Consider the following 20,643-nt stretch of genomic DNA (forward strand, 5'->3'; position numbering starts at 1 on the left):
AAGCCACTTCTGATTCAGGTGTCCATCTTACTAAATGGGTATTGGATTTCTGAGTTTCCTTAATTAGTGTATATAATGGTCTGGCTATTTTGCCATACCTAGGAATCCATATTCGGCAGAAACCTGTTATGCCAAGGAACCTCTTAGTTGCTTTAGGGTTTTGGGATGAGGATAAGCCAGTATAGGCTGGATACATTCCTCACTGAGGGCTCTGGTGCCTTTGGATGATTTTAGCCCTAAGTATTTAACCTGCTGTGAGCAGAGCTGAGCCTTTGGTTTGGAAACCTTGTAGCCACAGGTAGCGAGGAAATTTAAGAGCTCTTGGGAGGCTTGATGGCACAAGGTTTCTGAAAGGGTAGCTAAAAGTAAATCATCCATGTATCAAAGGACAAGAGTGTCCAGGTATGAGAATTGACTCAAGTCTTGGGCTAATGCCTGGCCAAATACATGGGGGCTATCTCTGAACCCTTGGGGTAAAACAGTCCAGGTGAGTTGAGACGTTGGGTTTGAAGGCTCTTCAAAGGCAAACAAGAATTGAGAGTCAGGATGTACAGGGATGCAGAAAAAGGCATCCTTAAGGTCCAGGACTGTAAACCACTCTGCTTCCTCTGGTATTTGGGAAAGCAGAGTATAAGGGCTAGGTACAGCTGGGTATAGAGGGACAATGGCATCATTGATAACCCTGAGATGTTGCACTAATCTCTATTATCCATGAGGTTTCTGTACTCCTAAAATTGGAATACTTCAGGGGCTATTGCATGGTTTTACTAGGCCTTGGGCTTTTAGGTCCTTAATTTTTTGGAGTTCTTGTTGGGCCTCGGGTCTAAGGGGGTACTGCCTTTGGTAGGGAAAGAAGGCGGAATCCCTTAGTTTAACTTGAACAGGATGGGCATTCTTTGCTCGTCTATATTGTCCTTCTGTTGTCTAGACTTTAGGATTAATTCCTTCCTCAAGCAGGGGACAACCAACGGGTGTTCCTTCTCCTATGTTCAGGTGTATAATGGCCCCTGCTTTTGCTAGAATGTCTCTCCCTAGCAAGGGAGTCGGGCTTTCAGGCATAATTAGAAAAGCATGTGAAAAGAGTAAAGCTCCCCAGTCATAGCTTAGTGGCTGGGAGAAGTATCTAGTGACTGGCTGTCCTAGGACCCCCTCAGATAGTGACAGATCTGGAGGACAGTTGTCCAAGACAGGAGAGTAAGACTGAGAAGGCCGCACTGGTGTCCAGGAGACAGTTAACCTCCTGGCCCTCAATGATCAAGCTTATCCGGGGCTCTGTGAGGGTGATAGCATGGGCTGGCACTTGCCCCAGGCACCCTCAGTCCCGCTGCTGGATCATCTGGTTAGTGGCTTCTGACTCAGAGGACCTTCATCCCTTGGGGCAGTGGGCCTTCCAGTGATTCCCTTGACATAAGGGGCATGGACAAGGGGGCAGCTTACTTCTACTTGGACAATCTTTTTTAAAGTGTCCTTGTAGACTGCACTGGAAGCAAGGCCTATTAGGCATTTGATTTTCCCAGCTTTTCCCTTTTCCAGAGCCTCCAAAGTCTGCTTGCCTGAGGGCCATGACTAAAGTGGTAGCCTTTTTTTTTTTTTATCCCGTTTGTCCCGTTCCGCCTGCTCCTCCTGATCTCTTTTATAAAAAAACCAAGGTTGCCAAGTTCAATAGGGTTTCTAAGTTTTGCTCCGGGCCTATGGCAGACTTTTGAAGTTTTTTTTCTAATGTCTGCATCTGATTGAGTGATAAACTTATCCTTTAAGATTAGTTGGCCTTCAATAGAATCAGGTGAGAGAGGTATGCTTCCTCAATGCCTCCCTTAGTCTCTCCAGAAAGGCAGTAGGATTTTCTTCCTTTCCCCGTGTTATAGTGGACATCATTGAATAATTCATAGTCTTCCTAGTTTTCCTTAGTCCTTCTAGCACGCAAGTTAGCAAATGTTTGTGGCACCAATCTCCATGTTCTGATTCTGTGTCCCAGTGAGGGCCTATACTGGGAACTGCCTGCTGGCCTGTGGGGAATCATTCTTTTTCCTCTGTTGTCATCCTATCATTGACCTGACTGAGATACCAGAGATCGCCAAACTCTCGGGCTGCAGTTATGGTGGCACTTCTCTCATTTGGGGTTAGTGTCTGATTTAGCAGTAACATTATATCTCTCCATGTCAGATCAAAGGATTGCCCTAACTCTTGTAAAACATCAATATAGCCATCAGGGTTATCTGAGAATTTACCAGGTCTATTTTAATTTGCTTTAAGTCTGAGAGAGAAAAAAGTACATGCACGCTGGCTGGACTGAATTCTCCTCCTCCCACCACTTGGAGGGGGCATAATTGGGGAACATTGGCACTCTTTGGTTAATTGTTTACCCCTTTTTCTATCTCCTTTTGGACCATTTGGGTTGAAGGGGGGTCCTTATTCGTTGGGGAAAGAGTCAGGGGGACACTGGGATAGGGAGGTAGACTTAGGGCTTCCTGTAGGGCATAAATCACGCTTTTTACATAATTGCGAGTTGTCTCTTAATGAAAAGAAAATTTGTACATATGGCACTTCACTCCATTTGCCTTTTTCCTACAAAAGAGATCTAGCTGTAAGATGGTGTTATAATTTATACTTCCCTCAGGAGGCCAGGTTTCTCCCCCCTTGAAGAGGGTATTGTGGCCAGGCGGTACTGCAGAAGAATATAAGTCATTTCTTTCTTAGCGTCTAAGGGTCAAATTGGTCTTAATTCTCCAGAATACATCTTAGGGGCATTTTTGCCTTGGGGGAAAGGTTTACCATCTGAAAAAAGGACATAGGGATGCCAGCACCCCTAGTCATTTTCTGATGAGCATTAGTCCTAGAGCATCCTCTACGGTCCTAATGCTTATTCCTTTCTAGGGTGTGTAACCACCGATGGACCTCTGCTTATCCGATTAGTTACGATCACCGATGTAGCAGTCCTGCATCTGTTTTACCCGCCGCTCTTGACCACAAAGAAAGGGATCCGGGATGCTGGATTCTAGTGGTCCTTTACCAATATGCTTAACATTGCCTTTGCACTCAGGGTGAGTCCTAGAGCTGGGCTGGGTTTCTGAGTATTTCACAACAACCCAGCTACACCATCAAGACGCATTCACATCAACAACAGTTCTTATGCAAATTCGTTTCAGAGAGGGTGTAGTGAAACTTTTGAGTCCGGATTGAGATAGTCTTTTGATTCTGTAAGTACTTTAAGGCTTGTCTGGGTGCAAACAGTTTGCACGTTTGAGGAGACCAATTATTAGGCAGTTTTTCTAACTCTGCTTCCACAAAAGTCTCCTTATCAATTACTGAATACCCATTGTGGTTTTTTCCTCAATCACCTGGGAGGAACCATCTATCATCCTGTGCTGAAGGGAGTTCCTCCTAGCTCTGGTCGGACTTTTGTATGGTAATTAAAATTTAAATCTCCTGTTAGGAAATCTGCTGGGTTAAGGGAATTATCAGTGGTTGGAGTTACATTAGCTTTTTCTAACATAATAGCCCCATACTTTAAGATTTTTGAGTTAGAAAGCTACCTTTTTGCTTTTTTTTTTTTTGACTTAGAATAACTCTGAACTGGTGAGGTGTTCTCACAACGAGGTTTCCTCTAAAAGTTACTTTTCTACTTTTAGTAAAGCAGTTGTCCCTACTGACTGAATGCATTTGGCCCATCTGTGGGTTACTGGGTTAAGGATTTGCTAAGCCCTTATTTACACTGCAACAAAGTGGCAATTATCAATTACAGGTTTTAAATTTACCCTGGGTTTTAAAGGAATAGGGCACACTTTTTTTTTAACTATTAATATCTTTTTCTTTCTTTTTCTCTTTGACTCCCTTTTTGTCTCTCTCTCCGTCTCTCTCTCTTAGCCATTACAAACTTGGGGCCCTGGAAAAGGTGGTGGGGAACGGGTCCCACATAACTGCCCATGTAGACAGCTGTATAACTAAATCAGGAGGGATAACAGGGATAAGACTCCCTGGGTTATAGCCTAGGTGCCTAAGGACACAGTGTAGAGCCTCCTTAGATCCCTTTGGAGATACAACTTGCTAGAAGAAATGAAAGTCTGAACTATTAGTACCTAGGAGGCAGGGATCAGAGGAAGTAGATTCAGAGGTAAGGAGAATTTTGGGGCTACACTTTCAAGAAAGTCGCGGTCAGGACCCAGGAGGTATGGGTCAGAAGGAAAGGTAGGGGCGCACGCATGGGCGACTGCTGAGTAGAGACTTCTGGCTGCACCATGATCTTAACCAGCTACTGCTGGGAGTTCGGGACAACAGCTTTCTACCTCTAGTTGGCCCTCAGCTTCTCCAAGAAAATTGAAAGTGGAAGCTGGCTCCAGGCAGACCAACGTCCCCAATAGAAGGGTTGGGGGTTGTTAGAAAGCCCTTCCCCAGATAGCCTCACACCTGAGTCTTAAGTCCAGCGGCCACGCTAATCGTTTTTAACTGGCCGACAGGTGCCCAGTATTTTCCTCCAGTTCTAAGGAAGGATAGGACAGAATAGCAAGTGAAAGTGGTCCAATATTACCACTTTGGAGGTCCCTTCGTGGTCGCCAAAATGTTACCGGGTGGTCCTTGCTCACAGAGGTCCCAAGACGGCAGCGAACCACTTCCAAGATGGTGGCAAGCCTTGTGTTCTCTGACCTCGGGCTCTTGGCCTCACGGATTCTGAGGAATGGAATCTTGGGCCATGCGGTAAGTGTTATAGCTCTATTAGAAGCCGTGGGTCATGGAAGAGAACCGTGGAACCCAGTGACTAGTGTTCAGCTCGATTAGGATGAATGCAGGCACTTAACCATGCAGGAACAATGGCAAGCCTTTAGCCCGATCGGGAGTGGCAATGGGCGCCTCGCTGGATCAGGAGCACAGCAGACACCCTACCAGATCTGGAGGGATGGAACTCAGCAGCCGGTCTGCAACAGTGGCAAACAGCAGTGGTGGATGGCAAGCGAAAGCTCAGCTCAAGCCATAAAAAACATAGACCAGAAGAGTGCAGTTGCAAGATTTAACAGAGTGAAAACAGAGCTCCCATGCAAAGGGAGGGGACCCAAAGGGGGTTGCCCAATAATCTACTTTCTTTATTGCAATGTCTTCAGAGAACATTGTTGAACAAGAAGTGGGAAGTATGAAGAAACAAAATATAATTTTTAAAAATGTTGTCACTTATCATTGCTACCTGCTGGTACTTTGTTAGATGAAGCATAGAAATCATAAATAACATTTCTTTCTTAAATTGTAATGTAGAGGGAAAGGGAGAGAGAGAGAGTCACAATGATAATATGGAAGAGAATAGAGAATAAATTGGATGCCTTTATGCTGAAATATGCCAGGTGAATGACAGCAGTTGCAAGAATTGGTTCATTCAATAAGCACTGGCACTTTGATTCTTTCTTTTCCAAGTTATCACTGTGAATTTGGACCTTGCAAAGCTAGTGATCCTTGTGAGAATGGAGCTGTGCGTGGAGAGAAAATGGATTTGGAAATGTTTCCCCTTGAGTTCCGGTGCCAGTGTGCCAGCTTTTCAGGTCCACGCTGTGAGATCAATGTCAATGAGTGCAGTTCCAGCCCTTGCCTGCATGGATATTGCTATGACAGTGAGTTCCTTCAGTGGCTGCAATTATTGTAGAGCAGACCAATGTAGAATGTAACATAGTAATGGGAGAGTTTAGGATATAACCATGATTATTTACTGACTTTAGCCTGGCTTGAACATCAAAGTCAATGTCAGTTATCTTCACTAAGTACCCCCAATTTCTGACAAATTCATTTATATTTTTGTGAGTCACAAGTGCAGTGAATGAGGAAATCTAATGAAATGTGACTTTTCCTTTCTAGTGTCAGAATTAACCTTCGCAATTTTATTTGAAATGGTAGAATTTTTAAAAATATTCACCCTTAGGCATGAGAAAGCATTGTTTACAGTATTCAAAATAACATTAGTTTAGCCTATTTTATACGTATATCACCCCATACACTCACACTTCTTCCTACTGAAATTTATATTCCTAAAAAAATATAAATTTATAGAGGAAAAAGACAGGAAGAAAAGAAGGAAAGAGGGAAAAGTAAGATGGAAACATGGATTTTTCTGTGGAAGAACATGCCTCAAATGGGTAATTTTGTTGAGACACAGAAAACGAAATGACATTATACACAGAATGTGGCTGAGGCATAAAAAGGAGAAACAGAAATAAACAAAGGTCTAGAAGGGTGTTGCAAAAAACTATCTTATTTGGTTTTATCTCACCTCCTTTAAAATATATTTCTACATGATCCCTCAGTATCAGGTAACCTGCCCTGATATTCACGTAGGTTCTTTTCTATTTTCCTTAAGTGTCGGCTGGCTTGAGAAATAAAGGGACAGAGTACAAAAGAGAGAAATTTTAAAGCTGGGCATCCGGGGGAGACATCCCATGTTGGTAGGTTCTGTGATGCCCCACAAGACACAAAAACCAGCAAGTTTTTATTAGGGAGTTTCAAAAGGGGAGGGAGTGTGCAAATAGGTGTGGGTCACAGACATCAAGTACTTTACAAGGTAATAGAATATCACAAGGCAAGTGGAGGCAGGGCGAGATCACAGGACCACAGGACTGAGGTGAAATTAAAATTGCTAATGAAGTTTCGGGCACCATTTCATTGATAACATCTTATCAGGAGACAGCGTTTGAGAGCAACCAGTCTGACCAAAATTTATTAGGCGGGAATTTCCTCTTTCTAATAAACCTGGGAGTGCTATGGGAGACTGGGGTCTATTTCACGCCTGCAGTCTCGACCATAAGAGACGGCCATGCCCAGGGGGGCCAGTTCAGAGACCCACCCTCAGGTGCACATTCTCTTTCTTAGGGATGTTCCTTGCTGAGAAAAAGAATTCAGCTATATTTCTCCCATTTGCTTTTCAAAGAAGAGAAATATGGCTCTGTTCTGCCCAGCTCACTGGTGGTCAGAGTTCAAGGTTATCTCTCTTGTTTCCTAAACATTGCTGTTATCCTGTTCTTTTTTCAAGGTGCCCAGATTTCATATTGCTCAAACACACATGCTGTACAATTTGTGCAGTTAATGCAATTATTACAGGGTCCTGAGGCGATATACATCCTCCTCAGCTGACAGGATTAAGAGATTGAAGTAAAGACAGGCATAGGAAATCACTAGGGTATTGATTGGGGGAGTGATAAGTGTCCATGAAATCTTTACAATTTATGTTTAGAGATTGCAGTAAAGACAGGCATAAGAAATTATAAAAGTATTAATTTGGGGAACTAATAAATGTCCATGAAATCTTCACAATCTACGTTTTTCTGCCATGGCTTCAGCCGGTCCCTCTGTTTGGGGTCCCTGACTTCCCACAACACCTAAATATATGAATAAATAGTTAAAATTACATATAAAACCTCATTTCAATAGAAAGTTATGTTATTGTCTTTTTATTTAGAAACAGTAGGATTTAACTCAAATTTTAAATTTGTTTCTCAAAACAAGTGCTGTGCAAATAAAAGCCAATATCAAGGCAATTGAATTTTGTAAATTGGGTGAAGCCACCCAGATATAAAAGAACAGGTAGTGGTGGGGCCCTAGCAAACTGAAATATCTATATAGATACTAATATCACGTTAATTTTCTAACATTGTGCCAGCTAAGCAAAACAGTTCTGTGGACTATATGCCATATTTTTGCTGCTCTTGATATAAATCACCAAGTTATTATTTTTGTTCCAGATTTTGGCACTTCCAAGATTGTATTTTAAAATTTCTGAAATTCTCAAATTACCTTGAAGTAAGTCAGTATTGTATCATTTCTGAGCTGAAACCCACAGGTGTCTGGTAAGGAATGATACTTAAAAAAGATTCATGTCATTTTAAAATATTGCATGGCTGAGAGAGAAGTTAGAGATTTTTTGTTTTTGAAATATGTAGGCAGCCCTACTATAATGATTATAATAGACAATTTAAATTTAAATTGTTCACATTGATTAACAATGTATTATAATATATTTGACTTTTAGAAGTTCTTCATAAATATTTTAATATATGATTTTTTCTAAGATATGAAAATGCAATTTATAATGTTACTTATAATGCAATACTACCTATTAAAATGTTGAAACCATAATATATTATGGGAAATGTAAAATTTGAATACTTAATGTATTAATGTATTTCATAATATAATCATTCATAATATATTTTGGACCCCATCTAAGGATATTTAGCTACCAGGCAACCAAAATATTTATTAAAATTTATATCACACATGTAGAATGTTATCAGAATGAAACTAAGACACTAGATTCTTCATACTTTCTCTGAAATAAAATAGTTTGGGAAGCTAAACTTCCTGAATTCTAGTTAATAGTGATACAGACAGAAGACAGGGAAATACTGGGTAGAAGAAGGTACAAGATGCCCTGGCAAAGGCCGCATCCTCAAGCCTGGATACCCGTAGCCATAAATGAGAACAGGCATTCCTGTTTTTCCACCCAAAAAGTTGCCTTTTGGCTTGCCATGCTCCCTAGCCTGTACCCATATAAATGCTGAACCTCAGACTCCAGAGTGAACCGGAAGATGAAGAGATAAGACAGGCAGACCAACGGACTCTTCCGCAGAGAAAGACAGAAGAGGAGGAACATCTGAATACCAAGAGGAGTTTGGGAGTGGTCAGAGAGGAGTTTGGCCACTGTGCGGCCCAACTCCAGGGGAAGATTATCTTCCCACTCCATCCCCCGCTTTCACTTCCCCATCCATCCTGCTGAGAGCCACCTCCACCACTCAAGATCTCTCATTCAACCTTCAAGCCCATGTGTGACCCGAATCTTCCGGGACGCTAGGCAAGAGCTCGGGATACAGAAAGCTATCATACTGGCCCTCTGCCCTTGTGAAAAGGCAGAGGGTCCATTCAGCTGGTTAACCCTTAAAGCCATCTGCAGACAGCAAGGCTAAGAGAGCATTGTAACACTAGGGTTGCAGGCACCCACCCCTAGACACTACCATAGGTCCAGAGCCCAAAGCACTCGCCCTGGCCTCTGCCCCTGCCTATCTGCGTGGTCCCCCTCCCTCAAGGGGTTTCAGCAGCTGCGTCAACTGAGCAGGCCAGCCACACCCCTGTCGCATGTCCTGCGAGAGGGATCAGGGAACTCTAGCATGTCAATAGTATTTATTACAGGACACTATATGAGAAATCACTGCATATATGTGTGTGTTTGTGTGTGAGTCTGTAAATCTCGAACACCATTATATGGTTTTTCACCATTTTGTTGTTACAGGTTTGTTTGTTTTTTAATGGAGTCTTGCTCTGTCTCCCAGTGTGGAGTGCAGTGGCATGATCTAGGCTCACTGTGACCTCTGTCTCCCAGGTTCAAGCAATTGTCCTGCCTCAGCCTCCCGAGTAGCTGGGACTACAGGCATGTGCCACCAAGCCCGGCTAATTTTTTTTTTTTTGTATTTTTAGTAGCGATGGAGTTTCACCATGTTGATCAGGCTGGTCTTGAACTCCTGACCTCCAATGATCCACACGCCTCGGCCTCCCGAAGTGCTGGGATTACAGGTGTGAGCCACCTGCCCGGCCTGCTGTTACAGTTTTAAAATACCTCTGTATATTCCACCAAAAAGTTTTGTCACATTTCAAACTTTCATTCAGTACAACCAGTATATATGATGTCTGGTACACACTTAAGCATAAAATGAATAATATATCCAGATTCATGGAAGGCCTATTTTAAGAAAATTTGGCCTCAAAATAGTAGTATGAAATATTTATAAACACAGACTAATACCAATGCAGTTGAAATGGGAATGGTCCTTTTTCCCCCTTGCAGGGTGTGTGACAGGGGGAGTGGCTCGCTTCTTCAGTGCCCCATTCCTCTAGCGGAACGTATAGACAGGCAGGATGTGGAGCTCTGACTCCACCGCCGTGCATAGGGGTGAGTGTTTACAGCTCCTGAAGCCCCAGTGGGCGTGTGTTACAGGGTGCTCATTTAGTTTTGCTCTTTTAGTTTTGCCATCTATAGGCTGCTTGTGTTAACCAGCTCAATTAGACCCTCTACTTTGTCACAAGGACAGAGGGCTTTCTGTATCCTGGGTTCTTGCCTTGGTGTACCAGAAGAATCAGATCACACCTGGGCTTGGAGAATGAATGCAACGTTTTACTGGGTGGAAGTAGCTCTCAGACAATGCAAGCCAGAAGGGAGGTGGTTTTCCCTTGGAGTTGGGGTGCTCGGCGGCCTGGGCTCCCCTCTGACTGCCCTGGCAAAACTCCATGTTCTTCTGAAGCTCCAGCATGCCAGCGCTTGTCAGTGCGTTCCTCTTGATGTGCAGCCACCTGTGTGTTCCTCTGCTGATGTGCGCCTCTCAATGTCCAGGTGCCACTGTGTCTTCTTCCCCTGATATGTTTCTCACTACATCCAGCCACATGTGTGTCTGCCTGCTAGGGTCTCCGGGGTTTTTATAGGCACACGATGTGGGCAGGGCGGGACAGGGTGGTCTTGGGAAATGCAACATTCTGGCCTAAAGGCAGGAGTGCAGTCCTCACGTAGATCCATGGGGGTGGAGCCCTAGCCAGGGACCACGCCCTCTTCTACCCAGCACTTCCCTTCCCCCTTCTGTATCATTTAAAGGGACCACACTCTTCCCATTCCAGCACTTCCATATCACAGTTACTAGATTTTCTGTTAAAAACAACAACAACAATCAAGAGCAAGACTATGTGTATAACATGTCTTTCCTGTGAAATGGTTATTGGTTATCACATAGCCCCGTGGTTAACAAATTACATATGAGAAAAACCCTCTACTTTTTGTTACTTTGTTTTAAATATTTAATTTTTTTCTATCTTCTTTGCAGTATCCGATTTCCCTTTGGTATCCAATTTAGTTCTCTAGGTTCTCTTCTGGCACTTAGTCCATTTATTAGATTTTTATTCCAGAATAAAGTGTTAGAAACACATTCCTTGTCTGTATTAATCTATGTTAGAAACACATTTATTGACAATAAAAGCATGCTTTATTTTTTTAACAATCTGTTTCCAGACACTTTGTTTGTTCAAAGTTACCTTTTGTTGTCCTTTGCGTTTAATGTAATTTATAATTTGTCTTCATAGAACACGTAACATCAATGCTGAAAGTTAATTTGACTCCAGTTGTTTGTTACTTGTCAGTATGCATCAGTATCCCAACTTAAATAATAACCATAAGGATAATTTTAAATATTGTTATGATTGATGACACTCCACGTCTTAATTATATATTGTATATGTGGTTTTAATATGTTAAAATGAAAAATATCATGTGTAACATAGAAGCACAGACTGACATTTTATCACATTAATTCATTTACAATTACATCTGTTTATCTATTAACAATTTGTAGTCAATGAGAGGTTAAAAACTAGGTGCTAGATACAAAAGGAAAGTAAAACAGAAGTAAAATCCTGTCTAAGGAGCTGCCTATTCTTGTGTATTTCACTTGTCTCTTGTTGATGTCTATGACTGCCCTGTTCTCCTTAGAGGCCCTAGTTACACATGTTGTACAAAACATGGCTGCAGAAATCCAGAAGCTAGATACATTTATTACAGTGCATTAAAAATGATGTTGCCACTGAAGACCTAAGCATTTAATGAGAGTAATAGCAAGTACATGCACAGAGGCGTAATGGGAGTATAGATTTCATGGTAAATCTCAGGGATAATGAAGAACTCAGGGACTGACTGCAAGTAGTTATAAATTGGTGCCTGCTCCAACTGCAATTCATACTGTCACTACTTCCTTGAGATGCTTCAGACACCATTCTTTTTCATCATTAATGGTAAAATGAAGAACAAATTGTGATCATTATTTTACAAAGATTTTGATGAAATGTGAAAGCTCTTTTTAACTAAGGCTTAAGTAGCTCATTATCAACTTTGAGATCACAATGCACTTTAATATATTCTGTCATACATAGAAGTTTAACAACTGAACAGTTAAGGTCTTGTTTATTAAACCTAAAACAACTTGGGAAAATTAAATGATACAAGAGTAACCTATTTATCATATATATTGTGTACTGCCAAAAACAAGAGAGAGCAAGTAAAATTGGATATTTTCATTGTTGCTTTGTAAACTATTACCAAATGTCCATAGTAATTGTTCTTATTTCAACTAACTGAAGTTTTTTTTTTAAGTTAAATAGAACTGAATAAGATAGTTATTTAGAAAATATTGTAGATGACTATGTAATAGATTAAATATAATAATTCTTACTTTATTTGGTTAAAAGTGAACTACATAAATGATTATAGAATTTTAGACTAATTATAATTACCTGTACTAAGGTTAAAGGAATGTTAAGAGTTTTCTCTTTTCTGTTGTTTCCAGTGGTTGATGGCTTTTCCTGCTTATGCAGTCCAGGCTATGTTGGGATAAGATGTGAACAGGACATTGATGACTGCATCCTGAATGCCTGTGAGCACAATTCTACCTGCAAAGATCTGCATCTCGTTAGTATCCATTGGTCTTTTATATACCTAAATGTGGACTAATATAATTTAACACCTACGTACAAATAGAGTGAGCTTTTGCCTGTGTGTTAGGTTAGTATATATATTACATATGCTTACTTCTCAAGGTTAGAAAACAGAAACTCAAGCAACTTTTTTTTTTAACTTAAAGGTAGTAAAACATGTTCTGTTCTCCACTCTATACAGGTTGGTTTAAATATTATATAACAAACTGTTCACTTATTGGATTCACAACTTGTGGCAATATTGAATTTGTGTAAAATTTCAGAATTTATTCTGAAAGGCACTGTGTGAGTCTTACGGCCACCTATTTTTATCTAACTCATGGTATTACATTCACACATATATTTCATTATCATTATCTTACATTTCACTCTGACCTCCATCTCATATTACATATTTCCAGTTTCCTTCACTCATCTGTTGGTGTTGTCCCTTCAGTACATATTCATTTGTCATCACCTTTGTCACAAGCATGTTCCATTCTGCCTTAAACGATCTGTGACATGGTTGGCAATTGATTTGGGATCCCCTCCGGCTCCTCATTTCTCACAAAGCCTGACATAAAAACACCTACTCAAGGTGGACTCACTCACTGACTGGCTTCAGAAAATAAGCAGCATACAACACAAGTCAGGGCTACAATACTAATCCAGGCTTATAGTTTGTTACTTAACAACAGAACTGATATTTGCAAGAGGACTATACTTGTTGAAGTTAGAAAACAAAGCTTTAAAAGCAAACCTTTGAAAAGTCAAAATATGGTTTCAGCCTCCACATATTTTGACTGTCAGTGCAGTGACATTGTTTTTACAATAGAAGGAACATTTGTGGCAAACTGTTTTTTCCCACAAGGACTGCAGATACCTAATGGAATAACTGTAACTCGCATTTACATATCCATGACCAGAAACAGAGTTACTCCAGAGGTTGTCTAGCCACTTTTCAAGTATTTGTGGTTGTCTGGATGCTTTGTCTTGGTCCATGTCTCATGCTTTGTCTAAGGCAGTCATGTTAATCACATCCCACTCTTGGGGATTCCTTTAGAAGTGGACATGTGACACTATGCTGGTCTCTGAGGCAAGGGAGGCATTCTTTCTGAGGAAAGATTTCGTCGCCTGCTCTTAGAATGTGAGGAAAAGTATGCGTGACCTCTCCTATACCTTCTAACATCTGGATTTATGTAGTTGCTCTTACCATTTTGAGGCCCTAAAGCAAGATGGGGGGGGTATAGTTGATTAGACTATCACTATTAACTACTTAAATAATAATATAATAAACTATTAGTCTATTATTAGTGAGTGTCCTGAAAACAGCAGAGATTAGAGATACAAGAAATCTGGTCTGTGGTCAACTGTTGAACTCTTGACTGAACCTCTCAGGTTGCCTGCCCAACCTCTGGACCTAATATATTTGATCCTTATGGCCTTTTGTTTAATATTGCTGAAGTCAGAGTTCCTTTTACTTGCAGGTAAATCATCTAATGTACACATCCATAATGTAATTAAGCTTTATTTTAGGTTGTGATTTTGGCAGTAACTTCAATCTGAGTTTATTACAGAAGAAAGAACCCCATACCTGTAATCATAAGATTCCACTTTCAGACCTGACACTACCACAGATATTCTGTGGGACATTAAGCCAGTCATTTGACAAGTCAAGGAGTACAACTTTACATCTTGCCTTATACCAAATAACAGAACTTCCAAGGATATTCTTGTCTCATTTATCTATTTTATGAATTGCCACTAAGAAGCTATTCCAACTAACTGTAGTATCAGTTTAAGATCTTGACTCCTATTTCCAGAAATTGTGATAATAAGAATATTGGGGGGAGGGGAAAGCAGAAAGAAGCAAAGTTGAAGAAGAGATAAAGTTCTCATCTTATTAACTGGTTTAAATATATTTTAACATAAGGAGACTATTGAAATTATCTAACTCCTAACTGTAAGTCATATATCAACTTCAAGAACAGAAATGTCATCATACTGGTGATATCCTTCCAAGAAATGGTGTTATGGAGACCACAAATTGCTTAAAATATTAAAGCTCAAAGCATTTCATAGCTTTCAGATATTGTGTCTGGGGCCTAAAGACTACCCTCAGGTTTGATAATGTATAAGAAGAACTCAGAAAAACTGTTTTACTTTTTGCTAGGATTTATTACAATAAAAGTTACAGATTAAAATTAGCAAAGGGAAAGATACATTAGATAAAGTCTAAGATAAAGCAGGTACAGTCTTCCAGGTGTATTCTCCCATTGGAGTTGCATGAAAAGTACTTAAAATACTTTCTCAGAAACAATGTAGGGCAACATATATAAAGTGTAACCAACCAAGGAAGCTCACATAAGCCTTGTTGTCTATGGTTTTCACTGTAGGTCAGTCATGATGACATGAAGCACCTGCGTAACTGACCTTAGCTAATCAGTCTCCAGCTCCTGCAGGGGCCAAGCTGATGCAGCATGCCCCAAAGCCCTAGGCATACAAAAAAAGGCTTGCAAGCATAAATCACATCTAATTAGCATAAACTATTTGGCACAGCTCGAGGTCTCAGGTATCAAAGACATTATTATCTGTCAGGATATTCCAAATTCAGAGGTTATCTCCCAGGAGCCAGTAAAGGGCCGGTCCTTCTGATGGAATATATGTAGGCTTGAGCCCTGAATTTTGAGTTAATGCTTTCTTGCTCAAATGTCTTGTTAAATATTGCCTTTTTTGTGTATGAATAAATAGTATACTATTGGAAAACAATGCATTCTATAATAATAAAACAAAAATAGTACAAAGATACTAAGTCATATAAAAAGAGCCAAAATTCATATTTTTAAAATAAAGCCTGGAATAGACATAATACATAATTTTTTGAGTTTTATATTTACTTGCTTTTACTAACTCATTGGTAAAAGAAAAAACATAAAATGTGAAGGATTTGAAGTGGAAGAGAAAATTAGAAAGGCACAGAGTTGGATTTTTCTGCAGAATATTTAATAATCTTAAAAAAACAGAAAGATGATTTATTTAATCTATAAAACATTCGCATTTGCCTAAAGAGTCACCGGCCTGCTTGTTGCATGAGCTGGACTGTCCAGATGAACCCAGGCAATCCCACTGACATGTGGCTTGCATCTTCTTTGAACCTGGTATGTGTATAGCTTTAAATTAACATTTTTATATTTACAGCATTTTCTTTTGATTGTATTGCAGCATCATGATGTTGAATTTAGATGAAAAGCAGAAAATAAGAAGACTTCAAATCCACAGTAGGAAGCGATTTGTAACAATGAGCCAGTTTTCTTCTTTTCCTTTCTTTATGGTTCAGTAAATCTAAGAAAACAATAGGAGGAAAAAATAATCTTTTGAAAGTCTAGCATATAATAAAATACAAATGTTAAGAATGTGTATAGTAAGATCTATTCCCTAGGGTAACTTTGTTATGTATATTTGAGAATAACTATTTCTTGTGGTTATTTAAATATGTATGATCAAATTAATCTAGTATTTCCCCTCTCATTTTAGTTTCGTTTTCCTCTTTATCTTACATGAATAATGAATGCTTATTTTTGATAACAGCAGGGGAAACAAAAATAGTGCAGTAGAACTAATGTGGAAGGAACAACTCTGCAATATATAAATATATATATATAAATATCACACACATCACACACACACACACGTATACTACAGGTTTAACTTTTCCCCCAAACATTCAGATGCAAAAATAAACTGAATTTATATGTCTTCCAAAAAAATAAAAAACTACCTTTACTTTCATCCACCATATGGTTGAAAATCCATGTCAATTTTTTTTTCATTATTATTATTATTTTTTTTAATTATACTTTAAGTTTTAGGGTACATGTGCACAACGTGCAGGTTAGTTACATATGTATACATGTGCCACGTTGGTGTGCTGCACCCATTAACTCGTCATTTAACATTAGGTATATCTCCTAATGCTATCCCTCCCCCCTCCCCCCACCCCACAAGAGACCCCAGTGTGTGATGTTCCCCTTCCTGTGTCCATGTGTTCTCATTGTTCAATTCCCACCTATGAGTGAGAACATGCAGGTTTGATTTTTTGTCCTTGCGGTAGTTTGCTGAGAATGATGGTTTCGAGCTTCATCCATGTCCCTACAAAGGATGTGAACTCATCATTTTTTATGGCTGCATAGTAGTCCATGGTGTATATATACCATTTGACCCAGCCATCCCATTACTGGGTATATACCCAGAGGATTATAAATCATGCTGCTATAAAGACACATGAACACGTATGTTTATTGTGGCACTATTCACAATAGCAAAGACTTGGAACCAACCCAAATGTCCAACAATGATAGACTGGATTAAGAAAATGTGGCACATGTCAATTATTTGAGAGTCGCTCATTTCCTTCCCTTGGGATTTGAGTAAACACTGGAGGTGGATCAATCCAGAATTAATGGGGAACAGCCGTTGCTATACAGTTCATCTTGGCTCCTAATAAAATGCCTATATGGTATCTCCATGCTCCTTTCAAACATATGTTAATCTGTGAAATGGTTTCAATCCTTGCATACCAAATGTGGCTCCCAGGACCTTCTCTGTACCCTTGCCTTCAAGGGCATGATGCTTAGCTAATCAGTGGTCAGGTCCCAGTTGTCCTTTCAGTATACCAAGTTGGAACCACAAAAACCTCTAGGTTCTCTTCTCTCTCCAGGAATACAAACTCCCCATCAGTGCGGAATCAATCCAACTGCTCTCTGTCCAAATACTAAAGCCTTCATTTCTTTCATATCCTCCTTCTCTATAAAGATTTGCTTAATCACATTTGTTGGAAATTAACATAGCGAATCTGACTCATATCAGAGCTTCAGAGTTCCAGAATTCTCAAAACACAAACAGCCATCTGAATATGCCTAAAGAAAGGAAAAATTCAATTTTTGTAGCAAAAAGAGAAACAAAAGCACATTTAGTTCTCATTAATTTCTCAGATACTTCGGAGTGTGACAAAATTAATCCATCCTGAAATAGCTCTTATATATAGCCTTTAAATGGATATATTTTATATTAATATTGCTTTTAAGTAATGGTTTCTATGGAATTTAGTCTAAAATGTTAAGCTTCTAAAAATAAATATTTTCTTAACTTTTAATTTTTATTAGATTAAACAACTTGTAAGCTTAGAGAACTTAAAAGAGCAGAGACAGCATTTGAAGATTGTCTAGCTTTGACATGACTTTGTTCTATGATTCACAACTAGCCAATTTATTAGAATCATAAAATGAAATGAAAACTTTTTATAGTATTCATACAAGTTTACTATATACCAATTTATTTTATTACATTAAAGACTATATACCTTTTTATTTTAGTGTCAAAATATGCATAAGCAAATACCTATTATTAGACATTTTAATTTGTTTATCAGTTTCTTCCATAAAATGTAGGAGCTGGACTCAATTGTTCTAAAATAGGGAGTTGCTTTTGAAAAGACACGTGCTTAAAATTCTGATTCAGATGATGGGTCCAGGCATCTAGATAATTTATAACGCCTTGTGATTTTGATGTGTACTTCTATTTGAAAATCATTGAACTAGTTATCTAGATAGCACTCTCTAGCTCTAAATTCCTGTGATATTCTGAGTAAAGCACAGAGATTTCTATTTCATGTGTATTGATAATTCACAATTTATTTAGTACCTTAAAAAAGAAATAATGGATGATCTGAAAAATCTGGAAAATGATAAAACTGATTCATCCTCTCTGTTTTTAGCAGCATATTTCATAGCATCTTTCTTTCATAAGTACTATTTTCTTGTGGATTCCTCCTTCTGTTTTAATGTTTTTGTCTTTAAGACAAGCAGAATAAATTCTGTTTATTCTATTCCAATTCTTTTGTGGGAGAGATAATAATATATGGTTTTCTCCTCACTATTATAATAAATTCGTGAAGTGTTAGTCTCCCTATGTATTGGCATTTACTAATCAGAAAATCCATACATGAAATTATAGCTTCTCTTAGAGGCTGGATATAATGTTTCAAATCATTATGAGCATATTAAAAATAATCAATGACTGATTGATTATTATGATATCCAAAAGGTTCACTTAAATCTGTTATTAAATCTCTTGCTGCAACATCATCAGTAGTTATTATGTAGCCAAAACTTGAACTAAACCTTGATGTATTAGCTAACTTCAAAACCTATTGTTAAAAGAGGCACTGCAGTGACTAGGTAACACAAAATAAAGTTTTTTGGTCATGCCCATTTTAAACAGCCTGCTATGCCCATTTTAAACAGCCTGCTATGTTTATATAGAATAAAATCTGCCTACAATGTATTACTCAGATCTCTACTTTTTATTATACCAATCTTCCCTTTAAGAATTTATTGAACATAATTTAATGTTACATTTATAACTATGGTTAACTATGATAGAAGTCAGCTTTCGGTCATTTCTACAATAAACTAGATTATGGAATTCTTTTCCCTGTATGATGTAAGACTAAAATAGAACTTAAATTCACTCATCTGATGACCTGTATAATTATCTTAATATGTTCCCCCTCAATTGTCAGTTTTAATCATAGTTACTATGCCTATCTGAAGCAACCTCATTTCTTCCCTTTTAAACTATTGTTTTGAACCTATGATGGCTCTGAAACTGATTAAATTTATCAGGATTACATGCAAAATAAAAGCAAACAGAATCTGAGAAAAAGACTTGTTGATTCACCTGAGTAAACAAGTATGTGAGCTTTAATGCTTTGGACTTCAGAAATCTCCTCTGGAAGCTGAAACATATCTTCTCTTCTTTCTTATTCCAAGATTCATTACAGAGAAGAGAGGTTTACAGATGGCTGAATTTTGAGATTTAAGAAATCCATGAAGCAGTATTAACTTCATAAATAATATGTGAAGACATAGCAGATCACTGAGAGGAATTTTCCATTTTCAGATTTTCTAACAAAAGTCAGCACTTTCCAGAAATTATCTAGCTTAAAAAATGATTTAGAACTGATTGAATCCTATTTCCATTTCCAATATTAGCCAAAGTGCATAAAGAAATGAATTTATTTTGAAAGAATTATGAGACAAATTAAGCTTATTTCAAAACAAACACTGCACTTTACCGTTATTATTGGTGATATTTACATAACTATAAATGGGACTCATCTCTGAGCTTCACAATTTATTTCTGAGAAATCAATCAATAGTTACACCCTACAGGAATTCTACTTTTTTTTCCTAGAAAACATTTTATATGCCATTTAGATACCATTTTTAATTAGTTGACCATATAAAAATTGGTTCTAAAAACCGCTATGTTGTGTACACTGTGTTCATATCATGCATTTAAGGGGATCATAGAGAAATAAAATCACACTTTCTTTCAGAACAGATTGATTTTAGCAATTTATTAACTTAATAGCCTCAGTAAATAACTCCATTGTGTTCTAAGTCCCTGTTTATTTCTAACCACCTCATTTGTCTGTAGGAAGTTTATTAACAGTAAAAAATAAATAGGAAATTTAGGATTTGGGAGTTGATAGATACATGTGTAAACAAGCATATGTGCAAGTATGCATGTACATTTGTGTGTACCTACACAAATAGAGAATATGTGTATCTCTGTTCTTTAGTCTTCTGCCAACCATCCTACGATAAATAGAGCTTAACACCTTTCTAAAATCAAGCTCTTGAACTGAAACCGGTTACTTCCTACAATAAACCTGTCTTGGTTATAGTGTGTGTGAGTGTGTGTGTGTGTGTGTGTGTGTATGAAATATATATTCTGTGTTATATATTTTTATATTTATAAGAAATATATAATATATACAATTATATATAATATAAAATATATTATAATTTATATATAAGAAATATGTAAGATATAAAATGTAATGTATAAAAATAAATAATATTTTTATAATTTATTTAATTTATATTTATTTAATTTAAATTAAATAAATAATATAATTTTTATACATTACATAGTTCTTAAATATAAAATATATGATATATTATAACATTACATATTATAATTTTATATATTACATGTTTCTCATATATATTCATATATACATATATATATATATATATTACAGCTAGCCAGTAAATAGCCTCTTCCTGTAAATTGATGAAGAACCTTGATTTGAACTGATAGAGAATG

General features: G+C 38.1%; 1 protein-coding gene across 1 annotated transcript in view; it reads left to right on the forward strand.

The window, feature by feature from the left end:
* LOC129144370 (protein eyes shut homolog) overlaps window positions 1–20,643 on the forward strand; it is a 494,497-nt gene that overhangs the window by 286,752 nt on the left and 187,102 nt on the right. Inside the window, exon 5 of the mRNA XM_063813140.1 lies at window positions 12,342–12,463. Within this exon, the coding sequence (XP_063669210.1) occupies window positions 12,342–12,463 (122 nt within the window). The remainder of the gene's footprint in view (window positions 1–12,341; window positions 12,464–20,643) is intronic.

The sequence above is a fragment of the Pan troglodytes genome, chromosome 5 (genome assembly GCF_028858775.2).
Source record: "Pan troglodytes isolate AG18354 chromosome 5, NHGRI_mPanTro3-v2.0_pri, whole genome shotgun sequence".
Classification (NCBI taxonomy): Eukaryota; Metazoa; Chordata; class Mammalia; order Primates; family Hominidae; genus Pan; species Pan troglodytes.